The sequence below is a fragment of the Natator depressus genome, chromosome 14, assembly GCF_965152275.1.
Source record: "Natator depressus isolate rNatDep1 chromosome 14, rNatDep2.hap1, whole genome shotgun sequence".
Taxonomy (NCBI): Eukaryota; Metazoa; Chordata; order Testudines; family Cheloniidae; genus Natator; species Natator depressus.
Genome location: NC_134247.1, coordinates 9,213,368 through 9,222,909, shown reverse-complemented (window position 1 = coordinate 9,222,909; position 9,542 = coordinate 9,213,368). Strand labels below are relative to the sequence as shown.

Sequence of the window (9,542 nt, the reverse complement as noted above, 5' to 3'; positions counted from 1 at the left end):
GGCAAAATTCCAAATGACTTTGATGGAATCAAGATTTAGCCCTTAGGACCTAAACCTATTGCCTTTTCTCTGGCAAAACTCTCATTGCCTTCAATAGTTTTACACCTGAGTAAGGAGTGCTGGCTTTGGCTGTTAGTTTCTAGTTACACATACAAAATGAGGGAAGGTTACACAATACTACAGTCAGTATGTTGTATTTCACGTGATAAACCGCACTGTGAATGCCTGATTGGTATTTAATGGGCTCTTTTTATTCAAGTTTCTGATTATTGTAACTAAATGACCCATTACCAGATACTCCTCTTTGTCTTTGTAAAATAGAAACACCATTGGAGGAGACGTTACCGCCTAGGCCTATGGGAAACATCGGGGCACAGACAGAGGTGGAAACAAAGGCCATAGAACATTTACGCCTGCAGGGTCCAGTTTGTGTGGTGTTGACCTGTGGTGCACCGGTGGCACCGTGGGGACTCTTGCTCCTCACACTTGGCTGAGAAGGAGGACTCCTCTATGCATCCTGCTGGTTCGAGATGCATAGATGGTCTCTTTGCACTGAGGAGTACTTGTGGCACCTTAGAGACTAACCAATTTATTTGAGCATAAGCTTTCGTGAGCTACAGCTCACTTCATCGGATGCATACTGATGAAGTGAGCTGTAGCTCACGAAAGCTTATGCTCAAATAAATTGGTTAGTCTCTAAGGTGCCGCAAGTACTCCTGTTCTTTTTGCAAATACAGACTAACACGGCTGCTACTCTGAAACCTTTGCACTGAGGGACAGCAATGGCCCAGGGTCCCCAGTGTTTGAAATTCTCCTCCGCCAGCCCTGGACTCAGCGTGGAGAGAGCGCGGAAAGACCCGCCCAACATACACAGACACGCTCATGTTCCAGACGTGCCTGCTCCATGGACGGACATACAGAGCCCCTCAACGTGGCGAGACACACAGAGCACGGACAGACAGCCCCAGCAGGGACAGACTGTCTACACTGTGGGTGAGTCTGTCTGACACAGCCTGGACAGACAGATTCACTCATTCCCAACACAGACACACTCAGCACAGGCTCCACCGCTGTCCCCGACCCTGGCCCGGCCAGCAGAGCCCCGCGCCTAGTACAGGCCCCTCACCGCCAGGGGGCGCGCTCGTTCTCGCGCGCTCATGCTCTTTCCTCGCGCTAGCGTGTCCCCCTCGCCTTGCCGTAGCTGCTGCCGCCGGGGGGCCGGAGGACGGAGCCGGCTGGGGGGGGCCGGAGCGTGCTGGAGGCAAGGCCAGGCCGCAGCCTCCCCTCCCTAACCCTGATGCGAGCGGGACCCGGAGCCTGGGCCCAGGCTGTGGGGAGATGAAGAAGGACGTGAGGATCCTGCTGGTGGGAGAACGTGAGTCGGGGAGGGGTGATGGGGCGGGCAGGAGGGTTGGGGCTGTGGGGGAAGGGAGACGGGAGGGGAGGTGGGGGTTAGAGGGGTGTGGGGGAGGGCAGGGACGGGGGCTGAGGGGCGTAGGGGGAGGGGAGGTGTGGGGGGAGGGCAGGGACAGGGCTGAGGGGCGGGAGTTACAGGGGCGTGGGGGAGGCGTGGGGGGAGGGTAGGGACGGGGGCTGAGGGGTGTGGGGGAGGGTAGGGACGGGGGCTGAGGGGCGGGAGTTAGAGGGGCGTCGGGGAGGGCAGGGACGGGGGCTGAGGGGCGGGGAGGCGGGTGTTAGAGGGGTGTGGGGGAGGGTAGGGACGGGGGCTGAGGGGCGGGAGTTAGAGGGCCGTGGGGGGAGGCTGCTGCCATCTGTGCTCATCGTTAGTTCGTATTTATGGGTGGAGAGGCGAGGGGAGGATGCCTCCCTTTCCCAGGGCTCCCCTCACCCCCTGGCTTGGAGATGGGGTTCATCTCAAGGCAGCCTTCAGAGGTTGGTGACCAGGAGCCCTGCTTTGTGTGTGGGTCGCCGAGACCATCCTTCGTAAGGTATAAAATCGCGCACCCCCCGTGCAGACTGCCCCGCCCGCAGCCGGCAGATCTCTTCTCCCTGGCATAGTGAGGGGAGAAGAGGTAGCTGAGTGCCACGGGGATGGTTCTGTTGTGCAAGTTAAACAGCTTAATTAAAACCACCCCAGGAATAAAATAGGTCGTGTAGGAGGCTGTGCGTATCCAATTAGTTTGCAATTACCGGAGTGAATTCTTTACAGCCCTTTGCTAGGCAGATACCCAACTCATAGCCTATCACAAAACTTTGCATGCATAGTTTGCATACTTCCGAGCTGACCGTTCCAGAATTCAAGTATCTGGTGGTGGCCCGGCCCGGGATTGAAAGTATAGTAAGGCATTTTTTATATTCTGAATTTGGAAATTGCAAACACTTCTTTAAATACGGTTATCAGATGGGCACTGTGGTCTTGTGGTTAGAACAGGGGATTGGGAGTCCAGATTTCTGGTTTCTGCCATTGATTCATTGGTGACCTTGAACAAATCCCTTGAACTCTTAGCTAAACATTTGAGAAAATGGGTGCCTAAATTTAGGTCCCTCGGTCCATATTTAGACACCTAAATCAGGGGCCTAAGTTTCAAATGTGCTGAGCATACAGTATATCCCACTGAAATTAATTTGTAAAGCACTTTAGGGTCCTTGGAAGCGGAAGTACTATGTGAGTGATAAGTATTTAATATAATACATAATTATATTAAGAATTTACAGTAGTTCTTCCTTGAAAGGTACTGCTAACATAATTTCCCTGGCAACTGTAGGCCTAGCATGGTTTGTAAAATTATTTTATAGTGTGGTAGGTCATGTCTACATTGTATGCGGAAACTTTTAGGGCCTTTCTAGAGAACAGTGTTACAGCATGATTCTCTAGAAATATGTTAATATGCTTTCAAATCTCAATGTAAATAAAGACAATACATGGCCAGATTTTAAAATAACAAGTTTATTTGGCTTTAAATATATTCTTATTCACTTGAATATACAGCTGAATTTTTCCTATGTGACTTCTTTTCAGAACCTGTCCCTAACCACGTTTCTTTGTTACTAGCTTCTGTAACACAACTGTGAGAGGTACCACTGCCTGCCAAGCTGACTTGCTAATTCACAGACAATACAGAGTTTAAAATTGGGTTGAGTCTAGGTGAAGCTCACTCTGTATGGAAACAGGCTGCAAGTTTTAAATTACACAGTCTTTCATATATTGGCATTGGATGGAATTATCAAAAATCTATATAGCTAGTGGATTAGGTAGAAAATATATAGGCTAAAGTCATGTATATTGTTATAAGATGTTCATTGTTTTACAGTATTAGATTAAATGTTATATAACTTGCAGAAGACATGTTTATAATGTTAGAAATGAGGACTATTCAGAGATAAAAACATGGTTGGGAGAAAAACCTAATTGCAAGGTCGCTACATTGAAAATGTGCTTAGTGTATTTTTAGTAGAAAAACAACCAGAATATTTCAATGTGACAGATCTACAGTAATGAAAAATTGAGTATTTTGCACTGGTTCTGCTACAGTGATTTAAGTACAGGTGCAACACAAGGCTCAGTTCATATCTGATTAATGGGCACAGATCATGTTTTGTAGGTGATATGTGTTTCTGCATTTCAAAGAACAGGACTGAGCTGAAAGCACAGGTGTCGTTTGACTTCTATATTGGGGGCCAGGGGCAGCTTCAGTCAGGCCAGTGAGGCTGCATGTGGGGGGCAAATTGCACACCTGCCTGAGGCTTGCAGTCTGGGGGGGGGCGGGGACACAATGCCTTCCCAGCCCCTCCCCCCAAACTACCCCTTTGGCTGGAAGTGTATTGGGTTGCTGAGGTATGGGTTTTTTAAGAGATGCATAATTGATAGTAATGGGAACTGTATTGTATTGATAATAATACATACATAGAGCATGGGTTGTTCAAAGATCTCTACCAATATTCCTCAACTGTTTATTTTTTAGGGACTGTTTCTAATAGAGGTGTAAAGTTAGTTCAGTCTACATGCTCATTTGAATATTGGCTTGTCAGCTGAAACTGCCAGTTATATTGATGGTAGTGAGTTTTTTTGTTTGTGATGTGGACACATCCATTGGACTGGAAGCACAATTCATTTCACCTAAGCCAAAAAAGAGCCATCAGATGGTAATGCCAGTCTGTGTCAGATTCAGATTGTGACATAAGGAGTGAAAACCATTGTATCCTAGTGTACCCCCACATTCATTCAGTCCCCATTGCCATGGTTTGCATTTTGAGGCTTTTTTTTGTAAACCGAATACTGGGATCCAAAACAGCCAACCCGTCATTAATCTTTAATAGCCATTAATTTGCAGAGAAGCTCCAAAATGCTGTTTTTAAACTTCATGATGTGAGAGGTTTAACTGTCATGCTCAGAAAAGAGAGAATCCAGGTTAAACATTTAACCATACCACACAACTTTTTATAGTAAATCTAACTGACAGATAAGTTATTATCACTAAGACTAAATAAACAATAAAATTAAATTTATAAAGATAAATGTTCAACCCAGATTTAAGCAGAATAAATTTAGTTTCCTGCATCTCAAGCAGTAGAACTCCAGAGAAACAAGACAATAGAGGTTTCACCAGATTAAACATTCAGGCAAATTTTGCCATGACACAGATTTTCCTAAGCCATTCTGTAAAAAAAAAAATTCAACCCAGCCAGGAATGTTACAAATCAAGTCAGTGAAACATTTGGGACCTAGAGCCCGTAACACCATATGAGTGAGGAGATCTTTAAAATTGATGCTGCGCTTGTTCTGCAACCATGTTCTTCATCAGTTAAAATTATGCAAAATCTTATCAGCTAAACCAGCTCTTAAAGAATTACAGCAGTCTGTTTTTTTTTTTTTAAAGTAATGGCATTTCCACTCAGTTATTGGGAAAGTAGTTCTTTCCTTGCCTGCAAATAACCCAGCTAATACCATGAGGTCCTGGTCCATGGGCTAGGGCTCCCAGGCACTATGGTAATACAACTTATTATTATTAATAATAATCCAGAGATCCCCACTCCTTTATCCTGTGGAGACCCCTTACTTTTATTACAGTTATGCTCCCCTCCTTTTCCAGAAGGGTGTGCATGCAACCTCTGAGGCCAGTGCAAAATTTTCTCCATGAATCAGCTATCAGGAGGCTGAAGTGTAGCAGGAGGAAACTCCTGTTAAATGAAGGAAGATTGAGACTAAAATTAACAGAATTTATCAATATTTATCAATATTCTATAAATAGCAAAGCAATTTGTAGTCACATATCTATCTTGCAATATAAATGTAGATTTCTTCTTGCCTGATGAATCTGAAACAGTTTAGTAGTTATCAAGGGAAATAGCTGATAGTAACTTGGAGCCAAGATGGTAATTAGGTTCAACAAAAAAAATACTCTGTTTCATTAGAGATATGAGTTTAAGGAAATTACCTGACATTTAGGACTGGACATTGCAAAGATATGTAGGGATTGATTGCCAGAGCTTGAAACATTTGCTAAACATCTACTAACTGGAAGTAGAAAATGGCAAGTAGACCTGCCATCCCAAGCTGTTGGGAAGGGATGAGCTTTCTTCTAGTGTCCTGTCATTGGTTCCTGCTTGGGAGTTCATGCTAACGAAACCTGGTACCAAATATGGAGTTTGATAAATTTGAAACTCCACCCTCTTGCTGTAGAAGAAGGAACTCTCTCTCTCTTGCCTGGCAGCTACAAGAGGGGGAAGATGAGTCCTCACTTCTACCCCTTTTCCAGGCTGCTGAAGAGCTTTTCAACTGTGTATATCTCACTCAGCCTTCAGGTTTTGTGCCCTCTTGCTTAATGAGTAATTCCATTGCCTGCATTTGTTGCTGCAAAGAACTTTCCCAACTGGGACTGGTAAAATACTGTGAAGCTGAACAGGGTCTTGTTAATTTCCTCCTTTGACTGCTTGGCAAAGCAATGAACAGAAGCAGAGGCACTGATGCAATCTGTCTGCAGACTCAGGAAGATGACATTGTGTCTGTTTATGCTTGGACCAGATTTGGCAGGTTTATGTTTGGAAGGCTATCTTTGCAATAAAAAGAACTAGACACTTTTTAAAAAACATGAAAGTGCAAAGCCTGCAGATATTAAAGATTTAGTTTCACCCACTTGCCAGAGCAAATATCTTGCTCAGTTAGAGCAAATTGGTGACAGCATCAAGTCCTGGTGATAGCATCAATAATGTAACGAGGGAATACATAATAAAATAGTTCTTTTCTGTTCAGTTTCTTATATCATGCTCATCACCATCGTATCTGAGCATCCTCCAAAGATAAAACTAATATAATGACTAACATGTCTAGAGTGGTCTCTCATTTCCACTTCTCCAGGGAGCAAATTGTTCATATTTCCAATGGTAGTATAAATAGCATATAATCCAGAATTAAGTATCGTAGTATGGTACATTGAACAGGAGGATCAATAATAGTAATGCATGGTTCTAGATAGACAATCTCATCTTCTTATCTTTGTTTTTCAGTTTTTGCGAGAAAGCTGTAATTTGTCAGGTTCAGACTGAATCCGTTTTCGGGGTACATAAGGGGTACTGTTATTCATTTTTTTTTTCTGGAGCTCTGTCAAATATGCATCTTCATGCTCAAATGCTGCAGATTGTAATGACCTCTTACCATAGCCGTCATGCTGCTTGGCTCTGTTGTGCTGGAAACAGCAGGTTTCTTCTGGAAATAGTACAACAAAGGGCAGGGGGTCCAATGACAATGGAAGGATTTTTTAAAATAAATCTTTAGCAGGATCCTAAAAATTGCCTACGTTATTCAAGTGGTCCTAGTGGTCTTTTTGGGGTTACACTCGTGATTAAGGACTATTCATATGGGGCACAGTATTGAGTCCTTAATTAATTAACTTGTATCCTATTTTTAATTGAGGAAAGGAAGAACAAATAGCTTATTGTCCCGCACATTGAACTAACTATAAATAAATTGTATTAATTTAACATAATATTTAATTTTTAAAATTGAGAGCCTGCTAACATTTTTCATTAATCTGTGACCACCTTGATTTTAATATGCTTGTTTCTTTAAAAACGTAGCTTTTTTACATTAGTCTATACTAAAAAGTGTATAAAAAGCTCTTTAATAGTCAAAGTATCTTTGCTAACTACTCATACAAATAAGCTTTGTAAGTGATTGAAAATAAAACAGCTGTAACTGGCCTATATTAGCCTTGCGCATAAATCAAGGAAAATAGTATGGGTGCTCATCCTCCTATACTATGATTATACTAATAATATTTTATTTGCCTGTCAGAAAAAAATACTTGGCCCAGGCAAGGGAGCAGGTAGAATTTTGCAACTCTGGCCTATGTCGTAATTGGTGGTGTCAGGATAAAACATGGCTGTGTTCAGAACAGTACACAAAGTAAGGGAACAGCAAGTAATAACGGTTTGGCTCAGAAAAGTACCTCTCACCAGAACCCAGTTGCATCTCTGGGTTAAGAGACCTATATGGTAGCTGCCATCTTGTGACTTCCCCAAGCTGAAATCCAGATGGTAACACTGAAAAGAGCTGCAGCGTTTCCTGTATTACTCCTGAGGGCTTTCTGCACCAAAAAATTTAAAATTCTGCGCCAAAATATAAAACATTCTGCACACAATATTTTAAAATTCTGCCAATTTTATTTGTCAAAATAAGGCTACAGCATGGCATTGGGGAGCACAGGCCACTGGCTGCACAGAGGTGGGAGACCACTTTGCAGCCCCCCCCCCCCCCCGGGGACCTGGACTCAGCGGTGTGGCTGCACCCAACCCTGACACAGCACAGGGACCCGCCCTGCCCCTCTGTGTGGGCAGGCAGGCTCAGCAAAGCAGGATCCAAGTGTGGAGGGGCTTAATGTGGGGGGGAACCAGGTGTGGGTTGAGAGGATTCTGTGTGGGGCAGTCTGGGTGCGGGCGGCTCAGTGGGGGATCCAGGTGCAGGGAGGATCTGGATGTACAGGGGCTTATTGGGGGTTCTGGGTGCAACAGTAATGGGACTCTGCAGGGGAGTGCAGGTGAAGGTGGATGGGGCTCAATGCGGGGTTTGGGTGTGGGGAGGATTTTTTAATCTCTGGTTGCAAAATTCAGCAGTGCTTGCTGTATCTCAGACACTTACTACAGTGATAGAAGGGATTTTTTGCCCCCTTAAGAGGCATTAGCTAGATTGACAGAAGAATTATTCTGTCACCTTGCTGTACCTACAGTGCGGGTTAGGTTGACCTAACTACATCACACAGAGCATAAAAACATTCACTGAGTGACGTAGCTAGGTCAACTCAAGTTTTAGGCATAGACCAGGCCTTAGTCCCTTGTTCTTAGTCCAGCAAGAGCCATGCCCTTTATCCCAAGGACAATAAGAGTCTGGGACTGAGGTGGAATCATCATGTCAAGCATAACTATAGTATAAAAGTAGGATAACATATATGAGATTCCTAACCTCTGATCTGTGGAGAGCTGGCTGGTCAGATAGTACTTGCTTTCCTTATTTCCAACTGCAAAATTGCATTAAAAGAAGCTAAAAATACATTAATCCTTTCATAATATTTATTATCAATGTAGTAATTGCTATAGTCCACTTTGTGAAAAAGTTTGGGGATCCTTGATATATAATTATGCAACAGCATAATATCCTTTGGAGGACGATGCAAGTTCTTTTCAATAGCAGCCTTTGTAATGCTCTGTTACTTGGTAGCTGGGTCTCCTTTGCTCCATCTTTATACAGTAATTACTAAAGGTCATGTCACTGATCACTTTGGAACATGGTACAACAGTAGCCTAGTTGATTAAAAAGTCAGCACAGAATCTAATCAGTAATCTGAGGGTCAGCTCTGATTTGCCTAGTAATAGCGTATGGTACTTGTTGGATTAAATATCCTCTTGTAATGAGCAGAATTTCTTTCTGAACTGTGAGAACCTCACTTCTTTTACCTGGATGAGTTGAGACTAATGATCATATACTTGCCTCTACTTAATGTTTTCCTTGTGATGAAGCTAGCCATGTGAAACTACCAGGATCTTTTCATACCAGAATATTTAAGATAATGAGAAACCAGAGAAGCACAAAGTCAGCTAAAGTTAACTCTTCTTACCAGTATTTTTTTTTAACTATACATTAAGAGTGCTTAGTGTTTTGGCAAATGTAGGAAAAAATAAAGTCCTATCTTCATGGAGTTTACAATCCAAGCTAGCTTCAGAAAGTGCTGCCCGTAAATGATTGCTCCCTGTAGTATATTCTTCACTGTCCAATCTGGTTTTATTGCAGACATCTCTGTCCTTTCATCTTTTTTTAATGGAGATGTCACTTTCTTGTTACGTTAATTCTTTTCGTCCCTTTCCTTCCTGAAATCTTGTGCTAAAGTAAATGTTCTGTATGCACGCCTAACTATTTTCAGAGGTGCTACATATTTGTAGTAATTTGAGGCTAAATCCTGCTCACCTTAATCACGTAAAGCTGGACAAGGCAAACAAGATTTGGCGTTTTGTTCCCTTAGCTGAAAAGTTTAGGCATGTATTTGAAAACACATAGGAGATTGACCCACGTTTCTTTACCAGAAAGGTCCTTA

General features: G+C 43.2%; 1 protein-coding gene across 4 annotated transcripts in view; it reads left to right on the top strand.

The window, feature by feature from the left end:
* Positions 1–1,158: 1,158 nt before the first annotated feature.
* Positions 1,159–9,542, top strand: part of RHOT1 (ras homolog family member T1) — a 47,586-nt gene continuing 39,202 nt past the window's right edge. The window contains exon 1 of one of the 4 annotated variants that reach the window (XM_074971926.1): positions 1,159–1,375. In XM_074971926.1, coding sequence (XP_074828027.1) covers positions 1,339–1,375 — 37 coding nt within the window. In that variant the 5' untranslated portion in view covers positions 1,159–1,338. Of the gene's footprint in view, positions 1,376–1,766; positions 1,950–9,542 lie in introns of those variants that run through there. The other 3 variants (XM_074971928.1, XM_074971929.1, XM_074971927.1) reach the window with 3 other exon arrangements.